At 38.6% G+C, this 18,395-nt stretch overlaps 1 protein-coding gene across 5 annotated transcripts in view; it reads right to left on the bottom strand.

The window, feature by feature from the left end:
- The window catches only part of srek1 (splicing regulatory glutamine/lysine-rich protein 1), a 37,259-nt gene extending 24,269 nt beyond the window's left edge, over positions 1–12,990 (bottom strand). Inside the window, exons 1-4 of one of the 5 annotated variants that reach the window (XM_079870777.1) lie at positions 12,719–12,990; positions 7,947–8,080; positions 1,218–1,333; positions 512–676 (exon numbers count right to left, since the gene is read on the bottom strand). In XM_079870777.1, coding sequence (XP_079726903.1) covers positions 512–676; positions 1,218–1,333; positions 7,947–8,080; positions 12,719–12,846 — 543 coding nt within the window. In that variant the 5' untranslated portion in view covers positions 12,847–12,990. Of the gene's footprint in view, positions 1–511; positions 677–1,217; positions 1,334–1,665; positions 2,353–4,579; positions 4,878–7,946; positions 8,081–12,718 lie in introns of those variants that run through there. The other 4 variants (XM_079870778.1, XM_079870780.1, XM_079870779.1 and 1 more) reach the window with 4 other exon arrangements.
- Positions 12,991–18,395: the final 5,405 nt, after the last annotated feature.

Raw genomic sequence — 18,395 nt, 5'->3', positions numbered from 1 at the left:
TATTTAACAGGCCAATAATTGCAATTGGATGTGGTGTTCTCGCGTTGATCGGATTGGCTGGCACACCAATTTAGACGCGTGCAGCTCATATTGTTACCATGTAACCATGGCTCCTTTCCTGGATCTTGAAACACACCTTTACTGATCAGCAGGTTGAATATGATTAGGGTTAAGAAACAAGTAAGGACCCAATAATGCAGCATCCATTATAAAAAAATTATTTTGTCAACACTGGATGCAGCGTGACACGAATCCCAAACAGTAAACTAATGTCCTATTCTACTTCTGATGAACTCCAAGCACTTTTGCAATTTCTGACACAGGGAACAAATAGATATGCAACAATTGCTTTATCGCATCCAGTGTAGACAGCCTCTATCTGTTGCGGCTTAGACACTATGCAAGTATAAATAGCATCTAACACTATTTACACTACTTTCTTTTTTGCTATTTGCACTTGGGGTAAAGAGATATTTGCCTCTGCCATAAATTCTAATTCATTATCACATACCTGTGAATTCAAATTGCCGACATACACCGTCCTCCTGATCTCGTCAATTTTAGAGGGATCAACATTACCCATGAGCGGAGGTTGCGAAGCGATTGCACTCAGAGCCGCCACAGACGTGTCCAAACTAGACTTCAGGACCCCCAGATTAGCTAAAGGAAGACCTCGCTGCCCCCAAATACGACACACATTAGTGTCTTGACAATTGAATATTTGGGATTTAAATAGTAAATCTGTGGCATGCAGTTGATGAGAATGTAGGTGACATTTTTTCATCATTCAGTAAAGGCCGGAATACACTTCACGGTTTTTAAAATCTGAACGGATTTTAAAACACTAGGCATCATACACTTGTTGACTTTGTAAATGGTTACAGAGAAAAACTGGGCTTCATACACTAAACGACTTTCAAAGTCATTCCAAAAACAACAAACTCATGCAGAAACATGCGTCTCGTTGGTAGGAGACGCATGACAAATTAAAACTATATGTCTCCTAAAATCAGCTCAAAATATCAAACATGTTTGAAATCCTCCGACTGGATGGAATCACAGTTGGAAGGAAAAAAAAGAAGTCAAATCTATCAACTCCAACTGCCCAAAATATGGAGACTAAGCAAACTAGTGTCAACTCCTCCAAAAATGCAAATCAGACATAAAAAAAGTTGTGTAGTGTATTCCAGCCTTAGTTTGTGAGAGTGTGTTTTTACGTTCTGTAGCGCAGTGGGGCTGGGAATGGGCAGAAGTCCTCCTCCACTCATCAGGCTGGCTACGGGTGCTGCGGGGGCCAAAAGCGAGAGAGCCTTTGCCTCTTCAGGGATTTTTCCTGAAGAACAAGAACACTGGCATTAGGGGGGCCAATGGAGACGTCTCCAGCTGCTTCTTCTACGACCCAAGATTCAGAGGAGAGTCCTCCAACAAGCCTAGTGCTCTAACACCCACCCTGAGCATCTCCAACCCCGACCATGAACAATCAAACAAACTGAACTAGCATAGCTACTCTCCTTTTACTATCAACACAAGACATACTGTAAACAGGATGACTGTTGCACAAAAAAACAGAGAAAAGAACATTGTGATTTGTCCTTTTCTCTCTTTTAAAAAAAGATCAGAACAGAACATGTAGAGAATGAGTTAACACTTTATGGTATGGGTCACCTGTACTGGAAACATATTGGTCATGAACCATACGATATCAAGCATGGGCGCTTTTCTCCCTGGGGCGATCGTGTCGCAGTGTTGGAAAGGGTGTGCAACACAAGACAACCGTTCATGTTGGCTGCATCACACTAATAGCACATAGAACATCAGATACAGAAAAGAAGAACATTTTAAGTGTCTTAGAGAAATCCCCCCTCAAACTGTCACCACTGAAAAGTGTTGCCTTCACAATAAAGTTAACAACAAATGTAATTTTTCCAAATACGTGCCAGTGTTGGTAAAATATACGCATGCTCTGTGCTCACAGTGATTATAGTACTCATGGGTAAACTGACTATTTGTATATCTGTGCTTTTAAATGAGTGAAGAGCTAAATTAAAACCTCAAATATGACGTTCAGCTACTTCAGAATTACTCTAAAGACAATGTTCCCCAAAACCATGCTAAAGGTAAAGGGTTAGTTCACCCAAAAATGAAAATTCTGTCATTAATTACTCACCCTCATGTCGTTCCAAACCCGTAAGACCTTCGTTCATCTTCGGAAAACAAATAAAGATATTTTTTGATGAAATCCGAGAGCTTTCTGATCCCCCATAGACAGAAACGCAATTACAACTTTTTGAAGGCACAGAAAGGTAGTAAAGACATCCTTAAAATAGTGCATGAGACTACAGTGATTCAACCTTAATTTAATGAAGCGACGAAAATAATTTGTGCGCAAAAAAAAGACAAGCAAATCTAACAATTTAAAGGCCTGTTCACACCGGGACGAATTTTGCGTGCGATATTCGCCGACGTTTAACGCCTCGGAACTAAATAAAGGGCGCCAATGTGAGTGTGCACACCAACGCGGAAAACACCACACGTAAAAGCGTAATTTTTAAAAAAACGCCTCGGGTTCGTTTTTTTGGTTTGACGCGCCGCATCAAAAACTATCCGACCAATGAGATTGCCGCTTTTGCTCACGTGTCTGGAGCTTCTGAAGTTACAGTAAAACACAACTTGGGGGCGCTCAAACACAAAACGGTTTTGCTGAGCACACATACGTAACGGCGAAGAAGATATACGGCAAGTAGCGTCTATACACTGCCGGGAAGAAATAAGACGAGGAAGATGCAAGGCAAGATGAATGTAGAGCTGCTGGTCTCGTTGCTGTCGGAACATAAAGAACTATATGACAAACGCGACAGCGACTACAAAAATCTTGATAAAAGAGAACTGTTATGGAGTGGTATTAATCGCCATCTAATGTCAGGGAATGAATTTGCATGTTCACTCGGCTCATCGTCAGCGAAAATCGCTTGGGTGTGAACACAAAAAACGCGTTGAAAAACGCTGGCGAATAATGCGTGCCGATATTCGTCCCGGTGTGTACGGCCCTTAATTCAACAATTTCTTCTCTTCCGTGTCAGTCTCCGACACTGTTCACGTGAGCACCACGACGCATGCCCCAGAAGCCCTGCGCTGTGTTGACTACGTCAACAGCATAGGAGTCTGACACAGACGAGAAGAAATTGTTGTATAAAGTTGTTAGTTTTGCTTCTTTTCTTCTTTTTTTTTTGCACACAAAAAGTATTCTCGTCGCTTCATAAATTAGGATTGAACCACTGTAGTCTCATGCACTATTTTAAGGATGTCTTCACTACCTTTCTGGGCCTTGAAAGTGGTAATTGCGTTTCCGTCTATAGGGGACCAGAATGCTCTCGGATTTTATCAAAAATATCTTAATTTGTGTTCCGAAGATGAACAAAGTTCTTACAGCTTTGGAACGATATGAGGGTGAGTAATTAATGACAGAATTTTCATTTTTGGTTGAACTAACCCTTTAAACATGTACAATGGTATGAGCTTTTTACTAAAGAAAATTCTATTCCTTGTCATTACAGTGAACTGAAAAACAGTGCCTTGCAAAAATAAGGAATTCTAAACACTCTCTAGCAGCAGTTCCGTCACTTTACTGAATTACAGACTCTTAAGAAAATACTAGGGCTCCACAATATTGGAAAAAAAAAACGGACATTGCGATATTTAGTTTTTTTTTATATGTATTATGAAATTAAGATTATGAAAAATACAGAAATTGATGACTTGAATATCTCAATTTAAAAATAATATAATAATTTACATAAGTTTAAAAAAAATTCTCGAGTTTTCACAGGCCATATTCCTGCTTTTATTGATCCATTAAATTTGACTATAATATAAAACATATTAATTATTGAATTTAGTGATGATTAAAAATATGAAGCAAAGTAAGAAACATATTGCAATAATGCTATTATACTGTCAAATAAAAAATCGAGTAATTTTCATAAAAATTAAAGTACATCTGTAAAATTACAATACAAATTTTTAAGTCTTGATTTCATTTTCAAATGTTAAGCCATCAGGCTTCGATGTAAAATCGACGAACCATTGTGTAAATAAACACAATCTGTCAAGCTTTACTCTGAAACCTATAGGCCTAGAACATTATCTGATTTTATTCAATCGCAAACCTTTGTTATTTGATATTCGCACTAAGCCATATCGTGATGTCAATTTTATTTCAATATATCATGCAGCCCTAGAAAATATGCATTGAAAACTTGCTTTTCTTTTGGCAGGACAGCAATGCCAAAAACGAGGTCAAATTAGCATTTTAGTGGCTGAAGAACAGTTAAAGTCCTGATCTCAATAAAACATTGAAAATTTGACGGAATTTAATGGTGTTTTATATTGCTGTCTAATGCTGAAAAATTTGTATTTCAGTACCTATAATTCAGTAAAAACAGAAAATTGATGTCTGAATACTTTTGTGAAGATTATTTTCCAAAGTAGAACCCTGAGCAGATCAGTGGAGAGGAGCGAGAGAAAGAGAGAGAGGAGGAGATCTGAATGCATTAGAAATCAGTAACAGCTGCCCTTGTACCGTTCAAACTTCCCTCCAATACTGGGCGTCAAGTCAACCTGGACAGCTTTCAAAGACAGGCAAAGGGGTGCAACTGTGGGATTGGGGACGAGGGACAAGGGGACAGGGGGAAAAAAAAAAAGAAAAAAAAAAAAGAAAAACAACACAATGAATATGCAACTCTTCTAAGAGGCAAAAAGAGACAACATGAGAGAGAAATAAAAAAAAGAAATTAAAATAAAAAAATATATAAAAAAAAAAGAGACAAGGTGTCCATCTCGGAAGGTTCAGCGGCTATGCTCCTGGTCACATTCCCCCCTTGAAGGCAGCGTGGGCCCCGGCGGGTATAGTGTCTTGGAAAACAAAGCCTTGAGTCAGGCTAGTGTAGTAGTGTAGCCTGGGTCACTCTAGTCATCTGATATGCACACATAATCAACACAGAAAAAACATACAGAAACCAAATTAATCAACGTTGTAAGCCATCCAGAACCAAGTCACGAGGACAAGCATTTCAGGCAAGAGGGAAGCTCTCTTAGATACCATGTTTTTCATGAATACGGATGTTTACAGTGAAAGTGGTTAGCCAGTGGTTGCACATTAGACTTGAGAAGACCTCACCCTTTCACCTCTGTAGCCTACTCTGCTTATGAACGCTTGTTTCATAGTCTACACTTTGCATGAAAAGGGAACAAAAATGGAACTTGAAACCACTTAAAATGAAGTGATTGAAACTAGGCACTTAACCTTCAGAAAACGGTCTACTTCCGGAGGGGAAACTAAATGTTTATTTTCTATATTTATACACAGTTGTGGCACATGTCTGAATACAGTTTAAAACTTTGATTAGTGTTATTTTATGTTTGCCAATGAACATTAGCCAAACAAATGAAGCAAATAAAATGTATCCACTTTATTCCTGATGACCTTACTGCGTTTTGAATTATGGGTGCCACTTCCGGTTTAGGAAACTTCCATTCAAAAAGGCTGAAACTAATCATTTCAAATCATAAGGTTGCCCTACAAATAAAGCTGACCTGTCAGTTTGACTGGATGAGCTTTCAATTTTCCTTCAAGATTTATTTTCAGACATCATGAGAATAACGTTATACTTGGTATTTTCACATGACTTGTTATAACAAGAATATCAATGGCAAGAGCTCTTTTCAGTCACTGCATTTTTTTCCTCGTGATTATTTTCTTTTTTCCCTTTGCAATCCGCTGTAAAAATATGAAAAAGGACAACATATACTGCACATTTGTGGTCTGTTCTCCGGGATTTAATTTACGATATATTCCATTAAGAATTTACTGGAATGCACGAAGAATCTCTCGCTATTCTCCTCAAATCCTCACGTCTCTTTCCAGGTTTGTTTTCACAGGTAAATGCAATTTATTATCAGTCAAAATGAAGGAAATCACTTTGAAATAGTATCACGTAATGCTGAAGTTAATGAACATTTTTGATTAAGGCAACATAAGTTACATAATACAGATATATATTACTACAGTGATATTTAACCAAAGACTCAAGCTTTTGGGGTTATTTGATCTGTTAAAAGTACCTTGTTGATGCTTTTACACTTTTAAATTTCCTTTTAAATGTTTGATGGTTCAAGGGTGAGTAGAATAATGTCATCTCATTGTGACACTTTTTTAACGTATTGCGTTCATAGAGCGAGCATTTCACTGATTGTTTACAGCTTAACGGAAGTTACACCCATAATGTGCGCAAAGCGTCATGGGGCGCAGGAATAAGGTGGATACAATCTTTAAAAAAAACTGAATAAGCCAGAATAAGTCACTCAGTTGTGGCCAGCTAGTTTTGATTTGTAGTTATAATATAAATTAATATTATTAATATAAATACATATATAACATACTTCCCATAAATTAAATGTGTTTTATTGTTTTTATTACATTAACATTAGTAACAAGACTGAGCTTAACTAATGAGGGCATCAATTTAAATAAAAACCTGTGTACAGACATTTGATGTGCTGAACACTATCTACATTTTATGCCAATTTTTATGTGAGATAACATCCCAATATATCTCACTCAACAGAATAAATGATTTGTGCCATTATAGTGATAAACAATTCAAGGGACACTAATCTGTACCCTATTAACTAAACGTGACATAGTTCCTGTGAGGTTAATCACAACCCAGAATGCTTTAAATGTCTTCAACACACTAAGATGCTGAATCTGAATCAGGTTTTAATTAGAGAGACATCTAAAACATTCTGGTAGGTGGGTCACTAGTACTGGAGTTAAGAAACATTGAGCTAAAGCATCAGTTTTAGCAAACAAAACCTCTCACAATTCACATAATATAGCAAGCAACTCAAATTAAAAATGTAAAGCTATATTCACCAGGCAAGCAAGTCTGGACAATTAATAATATTAGAATCACAGGATTACACAGTTACCTACCATTATATTTCTGAACGCATACTGCTAAACCAAGGGCCACTAAAAGGATGTGGTGTAACAATTCACTCTTAACAGAACCTGAAATCTTTAAGTTGATCATTGTTTTGTTTTTTTTATAAATATAACAAACAAAATCATGGCAATCAAAAAATCTTTGTCAAAAAGTTCTGCTAGAATGCAATGAATTATTGGTCACATGCAAAAAATAAGAGTGTTACTTATATAAATAATTAAATATGTTAATTTAAAATGTAAATATATATTTTTTTATCTGCTAAATAAATACACATATTTTAAACAGTTTGTTCTTTTAATCATGGTGTGTCTTAATTTCAATTGATTGGATTTATAAGTTGATATATTGTAGCATTTTACATTCAAATGTTTGTGGTCTGTAAGGGGTTTTTTTTCATCCGAAAGAAAATATTTTATTCATCAAAAATGCATTAAATTTATCAAAAGTAACAGTCAAGATTTTACACAGTGTGTGTATATATATATGTATATATATATATTCTCTTGAACTTTCTAATCCAAAAAAAAAAGTATCTCTGCGTATTTAATTTTCTAGCGATGCATTTCCTTCGCAATGAAAAAAAAAAGTTTTAGCAAAACAGAAGCGTGTTCACAAAGTCCTGACGCTGTTACATAAAGTATGATCTTAATCACCTCCATCATTTCCACATCCTTCAGCTCAACTGATAAACAAGAGAGCTGGTGTCACTCCACCCACCTCCACTCAACTCACAAAATAAAAACAGAGCAGATAACAGTGATACCTCAGCACACAGAACTCATGGTTATCATACACATCTGGGACACAAAAACACACAAAATAATGCCAGGAAGCCAATTATAGTTTGTTCTTCTCAAAGGTTTGATTTACAGTCAGATACCCAGTGTCATTCTATAATCAGGCACACGAATGTAACACGCATGCAAACATACTAACCTTCAGCGCAGGGCACAACAATCAAAGCTCTGTCAATAAAAACTGTGTTGGTTAAATGTTGTGCCACGCCAACACTGGAAGGGTCTCGATACTTTATGTAACAAACTTTGGATGAAAAGGAAAGAGGTGCATTGCTGAAAGAGAAGAAAAACAAGTGATTTAATTGCCTTTTGTGTTGTTGAATAATTTGTTGCATGTGATTGTTGTTTTTTTCTGGTCAGTTATGAAAAGGAAGATACAGCTAATCAGTGTGTGCTATGTTCAGGGGGGAAAGGACCACTGTCAAAAAAAGAAAAAAGAAAATAAGAACAAATAATCTAACTACAAGCAACAGCACAAATAAATACAACAGAGCAAAGATGCAAATAAAATAAACATTGCTTTTCAGGTTTTTCCAGGTAGGTCTTTTCAGGTACAGAAATCGAATAAAGTAATCAAATGTAAAATAACATTGCATATTTGACTGTGTAAATTAAATATTAATCCTTATTGAAGTTACAAAAGCTATCCAATCAAGAGCAGTGAGTGATGTCCATGTCTTTTGTTTGATTAACATTAAAAACACAGACAGCAGGAATATTAGGCTGCTGTCACTTTAAGACAATGCAAGGACACAAAATACTGATACTGTTACATCTTTCTCGACTGTATAACTTGCTCTTGAATGTTTAAATTGGCAAGGCTCAAATGAGTTTAGTTTTAACACAGATAGCAACATGTGCTGTCTCGACTGTGCTTGGACGCTATCAACACCTGGGTGATGGCGGCGGCGTAAATGACGGTCAAGTTCGAGCATGCGGCAATATATGAATAAAATAAAATAAAATATCCTAAATATTTTATATTCTGTGAAGAGCCAAAACTTCTTCATTCAGAGGGTAGTATTACTTTTGGTTTGCGCAGTGTAATTCACAGAATTCCTAAAAAATATGTTGCCACCTATAGGCATATGTTTTATAAAACAAAGATTTTTTTTGTCACGTCCATACCATTAACGCCATTACCATTACCATTTACCATATAAAACGCGTGTGTAGACTGATATTTTTCGAATGTCTGCACTCCTTTATTAAAGGTGCTCTAAGCGATGTTGGGTGACGTCACTTGTTGACGTTCGAAGTATTGTCAAACAAAACGGAGGTTAGCTCCTCATCCCGTCCCCTCCCCCTCCCTTCTGTGCTTCCTGAAACAGTCATGAACCATTTAGAAAAAACGAACTGGATTTACCCACCTGTCCAAAACAGAGCCACCTGAATGTCGGATTGGAATCTCTTCTGCCGGCGGAGTTCTCGCCACCTTTTGAACGCTTTTCCGATGTAAATTCGGGACTTTGCGTTCCTTCTCCTTTTCCCTATTCTTTGTTATTTGTTCATCAGAACGTCGTCTCTTTGGCCGTGTGTCGGTGTCGGCCATATCAACATTCTCAAGAATATACAATTTTAACGTAACTCGTTGTTAGGACATCTCTCCTCTAGCTAACTTCCCTCCTCATGCTTCTCTCTCCTCCACTCCCCACTAGAGGTCTTCACGGGTCCAAAAATTCATGCCCGAACCCTAAAGAGGCCCGTAATGTGCTACAACGGACCGACCCGGACCCGTCTATTATTTCAAAAGCTGGACCCGGACCCGTGCAGATCCGAGAAATGCCTAACCGGACCCGACCTGGACCCGTCTATTATTTGAAAGCTGGAGCCGAAACCGCCGGGAAGACACAGACCCGACCTGGACCCGATTGTCACATATTCCACCTTAAACTGCTATTACTGTCAATAAACCTGTTGCGAAAAATACAACTTTTTGTCTTACCTAATTTAAAGGGATACTTCACCTCTGGGAAGATGAATGTGTATTTAAAATAGGTCATTTAAGTAGAAGAAATGTGAAGAAATTTTTTGAATTTGGAGCTTTCTAGACTGAGAAAAGCCAGAAAATGTATTTTTGGCTTATGTGGATGAAAGACAACAACTCCCAGAATGCACTTGCTTCGCTGCCTTAGGAGGCAGAGTGCGTAGGCTAGCAACAACAATAGCTAGCCTACGTGATGAGTTTGCGAGGGATTAGAGATCGTCCAAAATGTCCGGGATTCGGCTTTTGCGTTCTACAGTCGCCATTCATTCATGTTTACAGTGGCGAGCAGGACGAGGCTGACGGCCGCGGGAGAACGGCGCGAGGCCGGTGCAATGATTTCTGAGACGCGCCGGGTCTCGCATCTCTCACGGAGGAGCGGGAATTTTTCTTAACAATGGTAAAACGCACATCAACCGATCACTTGTTTAGCGTTCATGTAAACACTACATTCAAATTCACCAATCGGAATGAATTCAGTTAGATTGAAAGGTGTGCATGTAACGTTAAACAATGAATGGCGACCGCAGAAAGCAAAAGCTGAATCCCGTACATTTTGAACGATCTCGCCCGCCGGACAAGTCCGGGGAAAGGAGGATGGTTACTTACTCAGCTTTCTCCTACTATTCAGCTTTCTCCACAGAACAAGAGCCTGCTAGCTTAGCTTCCAAAGAAAGACGGCTGACACTGTGTACATTCTGTGAGTGAGATCCCACCCTGTATGGGCGGGCTGAAAACATGCGGAACAACGCCATCTACTGGCTGTAGTCTTTAGCCTCTGTCCAGAAAATCCTCCGATGACGCAAAATGACGATATTTGCGTCATCGGAGGATTTTTTCCAGACAAAAAATACATAAATCTCTTGTCTAAGGGGGATATGAGGATGGAAAGCATGGTAATTCGAAAATACTACAGGTTTTCTACTAATACAAAGCTTAATGCTAAATCCTGAAGTAACCCTTTAAGGAGCCGTAGTAGCGTAGTAGTCTCCTCTCCCTTCCTTGTAACGTTACCTGACTGGCTGTGATCATGCATTACAATCCTCCGACAAGAAAGTTATCCATGTCATTCCTCTCGTTATTCCAAGTCCAAGATTAACCCACTCATTATTTCAGCTTCAAAAGTCCACTTGATGTCACGGTGACGGATGACAAATGCAACTTTGCACATGTAACTTACATTCTGACTCGAGTTAACTCGCATAATAACTTTGACTGTTTGCCCTTTTTAACTATAATAACGATTGCTCGTTCAGTGCCATGGCCGCTGACGTTACTTATTTGCTATCATTTCCGTGCTCTCTGCTCTGCATCGAGTCTGAATCTGACCACTAAAACTTTAAGATTAAACAAGACGGTTAATTTATATTGTAAAATCTAAAGCGCGGTTTGGCGGTCCCTCACTGAAGCTCTGGTAACTGGTTGCCATAGAAACATGACACACGCTTGAGACTGCACATGCACGCTAGCTGGATCAACCTAAAATATGCTTTTTAACGCAATTTATTTTGAGTGTCCTAATTTTACAAGTTGCAAGTTACAAAAAAACACAAGCAGTGTCTAATCACGGCCGGGTTTTCTCCGAGTCTGATCTGATGACTCCGATCGCACGGGTATTATACACAATGTTAAACAGACCCGGGACCCGAAGTAATAGATTCGGACCAGACCCCGACGATCATTTAAAATATAGACCCGAACCCGTACGGGTCACGGGCCGGGTCTCGGGTTCACTGTGAAGACCTCTACTCCCCACACCCCCCCCCCCCCCCCCCCCCACACCCCCCCCACACCCCACCCCCCCCTAGATTGCTAGATGTGACAAAAAAAAATTGGCCTAAAAAACGCGTGACATCGCTTAGAGCACCTTTAAGGGATATAAATAGACATTTCAATATATTTGTACTAAATGTATTTTCTGAGAATTTATATTTCAAGTTTTGACTGCAAATGTCACGTTCATAACGCTGGAATTGCCCTAAATGGCAATTGATGCTGAACATGATTTACAAAATTAAGGATCTATAGCACTTTCAAAGCATGGATCCTCATGGAACCTTATAAAATGGGTTCTGCAATTGTTACAAGCAGGGGAACCCTAATCTGGCACTGTAACCATTTTACTTAAGAGTGTAGATTTTCACCATGATTTCCACTGTTGAACACGATTATTAAAAAAAAAAACTTAGTTGAAATAATGTGGGCTGATGGCTTCAACAAAACCATACACCATATACCAAGTTAACATTCAAAATCAATTCCCCTATTTATGGAGAAAATTAATGGGATTTTTACTTTCGGAAACAGACTGTTGAACTCTATTATTATAAAGATAAAAATAATGAAATCACTATGTCTCTGTGTCACAAAATTGTGCGTCTGCAAATATTTAAATCGATCGATGTATGCAAGCGTAAGTGTAACTTAGTTGAGTAAGAGAGCAATGTGTATAATGGTTTATGGTAGTGCACATAACACACAGTCATTGTTATTGCCATGTGAGTTGTTGGTATTTGTGACGTTTGTATGATGTCATAATTGTCTTTTCGATAGTGTGAGGATGCATGGTCTTTGATGTGCATGTACACAGTGTGTGTGTGTGTTATTGGCTGTGTAGGCCTATGTATAAAGTGTTTATGGTAATGATACTGGTTGTGCAGGTGATTTTAAAATGTATGATGTCGTGTGAACGAATGTGATGTGATGTGATATTATATGTATGTATGCAGTATGTGTTTAATGTGTGCGTGTGTTATTATCATCACTATGAAGTGATCTGATATGTTCATGATAAGCTCGGGATGTGTAACTTATGTCAGAAATGTATGACGAGTAACGTTACGTCTGCCTATTACGTGTTGTTTTGACTCTGTCAGGCGTGTGTGTGTCTGTCTGTGTGTGTGTGTGTTGTTGTTGTTGTGACTCACTCAGGCGGGTAGAGTCGCAGCTCCTCGATGTCCCCCAGGAAGCCGAACAGAGTTCTCATCTGATCACTGCTCACCGCCGACGACAGATTAGTGATTTGAATCACGTTCGTTCCAGGCATCCCGTTCATTTCGCAATAGATTGAGGTTCAATACTCTGAAATTCAATGATGCATCAGAGTGGTCAGCTCTCGAATAGGCGCTGACCTGCGGGGAAACTCGTTAGCAGGGAGCGCTGCTGCGTACAGCAGCCAGGGAATGAACTCTGCTTACACAACAGCGCCGCCCGCTGGTCTGGAGGATCAGACGACATGACAAAATACAGTAGGCTCAGAGCAGGCTAATGTAACCAGTGAACAAGTAAAAGGGATAACTGGAATAAACAATCTCGTTTACTTAACAGTTCCGATAAAGATGTCAAAATTATGACATAATTTCGTTGATAACATTTTTTAAAACAATTATTGCAAAGTATGTAGGCTAATAGGCCTAACCTTTATTTTTAGCTACAGTATATTTAGAGGAACAACAATAGGGGAGAGCAGGGCACAAAGTAACGCTTTTTGACTTTCTCAGTTTGTGTAAATCTACTTATGGTTCAGAGTATTTATTTTTTTCCCACATTAATTTCACACGTCTATTACAATTATGTGATTTTGTTTTATTAATACAGTATATACTTTTTTCTTGATATACCCCAAAAGAATGGAAGTAAAATGTGACAACATGCCCCATAGGTTACATTGTAACATGTGAGGGGTACATTGTAACATGACCATATGACAGCTTAAAATGTTATCTGATCTCATAAAAAAATATATACAAGACAAACTAAAATATTTTCTCAATAAAATACAATTATTAACTTTTTCATATAAAATAATGGCATTTTTTAATAATTAAATATAAACTCATTTTTGAATTTTGACTACGAACACAGGAAAACACAGCTATACAACATAGTTCAAAACAAATGAATAATTAGTAATTTCTGAACATTGACTTTCAGTCTGTATTCACCTTTTTCTCATGTTTTCTCAATAGAATTAATAAAAGTATAGAACATAATAGCATATTTCTAACAGGGGCATATTGTAACGCAGTGTGACAACATGCCCCGCCTGCACAACTGGGATTTAAACCCGGCTAGTGTCTTCTGCTAGTTAGCGAAGCATTAAAGAACTATCTCAACTGTTAAATAACATATTGGAGATTCAAATAATATCAGATTTGTCTAATTTTAAATAAACACAAAAAAATAGAGATGAAAAATTAACTTAAGTAAGAAACTTACTTTTGCTATGTTTTAATAAATGTCTATGTATATCTTCCAAAAAAAATAATTTTGGCGCAATTTTTTCTCTATATAGTGTTGATATGGCAACTAGTATATACACTAAGTTTCATCATGCTAGCATGTGTGGAAGTATTTAAAACAAGTGTGTTACAACTAGCCCCGTGTTACGTTGTGCCCCGCGCTCCCCTACTTAACATATTTAATAGATTGATTGATTCATTTATTTTTATACAATACTACGACGAAACTCATAATGTATGAAACATTATGAGTTTCGTGTCTCATAATGTCATAAACTCATTATTCTTTCTAGCCTACTAGTTCACCCAAAAGTGAAAATTCTGTCATTAACCGGAAAGTTTTCTTAAGCTCTATGTTCAGTAAATGTTTCTTTAAATTATTGCAACCAATTAGAATGTTTGAAAAAGTATGTGTGTGTGTGTGTGTGTGTGTGTGTGTGTGTGTGTGTGTGTGTGTGTGTGTGTGTGTGTGTGTGTGTGTGTGTGTGTGTGTGTGTGTGTGTGTGTGTGTGTGTGTGTGTGTTGAAGGTGTAGAGAAGCCTTTTGGCAGGTTTAAGGTTAAAGTTTTGTTTGAATTTGCATGTTCACAAATTCAGTTTTTCTTTTTGTTGCATCAGGACAACGTTGTGCGATCAGGGGTACTTTTCAAGGATGTCTTGGACAATACCTCACAATGCCTAATAATGTGTTACAAGAGGGGAAGATGCAGGGTGCCTGGGTACACAGGAACACCCGTGATGTGCAAAAAGTGTAATGTACACCTCTGTTTTTTCAGCAGAGAAGAACCGCTTTTTGGCGTTTCACACACAGTGAAATCTCATTACATAATTATAGTAATAATTTGTTACATTTATTTGTTATGCTTTAGAAGGGGGGGGGGGGGTCTCATCAACCACCACCAATGTGCAGCATCCACCTGGATGATGTAACGGCAGCCATATTACGCCAGAACGCCAACTACACACCAGCTTATTGATGGAGAGGAGACAGAGTAATAGACGGCTCACAGTCTCCGCTAATTCATCCTAAAGGTGTTCTATCGCAGTGGTTCCCAAACCTGTCCTGGAGGACCACCAACACTGCACGTTTTCTTTTTCTCCCTAGTCAAACACACCTGATGCAACTCATCAGCTCATTATCACATGGGTTAATGAGCTGATGAGTTGAATCAGGTGTGTTTGACTAGGGAGAAAAAGAAAACGTGCAGTGTTGGTGGTCCTCCAGGACAGGTTTGGGAACCACTGTTCTATCGGGTAGAGGTCAGGACTGGTGCGCAGTCATGTTGGAACAGAAAGGGGCCATCTACAAACTGTTCCCACAAAGGAAGCATGAAATTGTCCAAAATGTCGCTGAAGCATTAAGAGTTCCTTTCACTGGAACTAAGGGGCCAAGCCCAGCCCCTGAAAAACAACCTCACCCATAATCCCCCATGCACCAAACTTTACACTTGGCACAATGCAGTCAGGCAAGTACCGTTCTCCTGGTAACCGCCAAACCCAGACTCGTTCATCGGATTGCCAGACAGAGAAGTGTGATTCGTCACTCCAGAGAATACGTCTCCACTTCTCTAGAGTCCAGTGGTGGCGTGCTTTACACCACTACATCCAAAGCTTTCCATTGCACTTGGGGATGTAAGGCTTGGATGCAGGGATGCAGCTGCTCAGCCATGGAAACCCATTCCATGAAGCTCTCTACACACTGTTCTTGAGCTAAAAGTTTGGAGGTCTGTAGCTATTTACTCTGCAGAAAGTTGGCGACTTCTGGCCTCGGCATGCGCTGACCCCGCTCTGTGATTTTACATGGAGTTGCTGTTGTTCCCAATTGCTTCCACTTTGTTATAAACCTATGTCTGTATCAAATCAAATATATCAATGTGTTTCAAGTGTTTTTCCCTTTTTACGTAATGATTTTGTGACATATTTGGATTAATAATATATATATATATTTTTTTTTTTGTACTGCTCTCTGAGCATTGTATCATGATAATTTTCTCTATGATTTAGGGCAACGAGAAAATATTTTGGGGTGGGGGGGGGGGGGTGGGGGGGGGGGGTCGGAGGAGGTGGAATTATCAATAAATCAACAAAATGTTCCCAAATGAGCCAAGAAATGATGTGGAATCATTTTTATCAGGTTTATCAGGAGCTCCTCGATATGTCCCCGCCCTGTATTCGTCTCGCTGTTTCAGTGGAAATTACGTCAACTCATGGGGTGCTTCTCAATACTCAAATTGATGCTTCCTCGATTCCTCCGCCATCCTCCAACCAGTGACCCAGAAACCGATCAAAGTTAGCCATCTTGAAGGACATCTCAATTCTCTAATTGCACTGTGAGGAGGCGAGGAACAAGGAAGCTTCCAGAGGAACTATGAGTGAGGGTGCACAAAAAAAAGAAATGAGAAGTACTTATTGAATAACTCTGCGTTTCAAGGCACTTCAGTGGGCTTTTAAACTAATAGTAATAGTGGATCATCAAAGACAGCTGGTTGATCAGCATGTCGGAGTGGCTATGACTAGCCTCTTAGTACAAAGCATAGCAACAAAAAATTACTACGTACAGACAGCCGTGTAGCACTCTCTGCTTTTGTTGATGTCCGGTATCTTGTCTAATATACAATTTGTCACGAGTTGGTTATTTTACTTGGAATTAAGGTAGGCCTACAGATTTATTTGCATAAGGTCTAGACATGATGAAAATGCTCATTTGGCTCTTTCTGCTTTTATAGTGTGAAACAACGTTTAGCTAGGTTTGCAGAACGTGATACCAAGAGGCCATGAGCTGAAGGAAGGATATTTTTGACCTGAACCTATAGGCTATAAATATTTGCAGAGTTCTTATATCACTCTATATGGCTCTTGCATCTCGCTTAGGCCCTTCTTCTCCTCTTTTACTCTCCTGCAACTTAATATTACTCAGAGATATTTGGTAAAGGATTGATTTATTGGTACTTTGTTACTTAATATTAAAAGCTCTCTGTCAACTTGTTGAACTTTAAATTTGACTCCTGGTCTTCACTGAAACATAGGCTGCGTTTCCCAAAAGCATTGTATGCCTTAGTTGATCTAAGAACCATTGCCACTAATGGTCTCTACTTTCTACGATCAACTTATCTGAGGAAGCTTTTGGGAAAAGCAGCCATGGTCTCTTTGGTCTCTATAACTGTAATTCCCCAAGTAATACTGAAGACATTAGCTGTATTTGAAATTGTCCCCTATACCCTCATTCCTACTCCACTAATATAGCAGTTTGGAAAATGGATGGATTTATTATTCAGAAGCGGGCGTCATCTTCAGGCTATTTATTCAGCACGATCCTCACATTGCATTATGGGTATTTTCTAGCCATTGAGTGTACATCAGTTTCGGAAAACCACTACAAATGGCTGTCCCTTCAAATTGTGGCCTATTTAATCCTGCTAAAAAAAATAAAGGACTTTATATTTTATATATATTTAAGGCTAAAATCCTTTCCGAAAATTAGTTTTCTACATCTGACCTTTGACCTTTTTTTATGTGCCATCATTTATAACTGACTTTGTCATATTAGGGTAAATGATTTTTTTTCCAAATTGTCTGAAACTTTATACTCCATTCAAGTGTATTTTCACTATCTGAAAAGTAGTGAAAAGGTATTTCAAAAAACATTAAAAAGCTTTATTAAAGGGGTCATATAATGGTACATGCACTTTTACAAGTTGATAGTACTGAAATGTGTGTTGGCAGTGCCTGTACACAACCATCATAAAATGATAAAAATCCATCCAGTGTTTTTTTTTTTTTAATCTTCTTATATGTTTTCCCCCATCTCAAATCAAGCCGTTCGATTTTGTGACATCACAAAATTGACGCCCCTCCCACGATTGTTGATTGACAGCAGCGTTTCAACACAGACCCGGCCTCGCTCGTGAGCGAGCTGTCAATCATAGTCCGCACGGTCACTGTTGATACGCTGGAGCACTGTCTATGAGCAGAATGGCGTCTAAGCGATTGTGGTGTTCTGTTCTTGGGTGTAATAACGAACAGCCGTCATTTTGATGTTCCTAAATTCGAACCTCTGAAGACGCAGTGGCTGAGTTTTGTTTTCGAAGGGAATATTCCCCACGATCAACGTCAATGCTTTCATGTTTGCGCGAATCATTTCACACACCAGACTGCTTTATAAACGAGGGTCAGTATAAAGCTGGTTTTGCTAAGAAGCTACTCCTGAAAAAAGGATCGGTACCTTAATATTTATATTAATCTTTGCAAATCGCTAGCACACTTTACGATGAATGCAGCTAAGGTTTACACTCAGGGTACATTACGGCATGTTTTCTATGTATGACGTTCTCAATATAATTCATAATCACACGTTTATAATGAAC

Source organism: Squalius cephalus, assembly GCF_949319135.1.
Source record: "Squalius cephalus genome assembly, chromosome: 5".
NCBI lineage: Eukaryota > Metazoa > Chordata > Actinopteri > Cypriniformes > Leuciscidae > Squalius > Squalius cephalus.
This window is presented reverse-complemented; position numbering and strand designations above follow the sequence as displayed.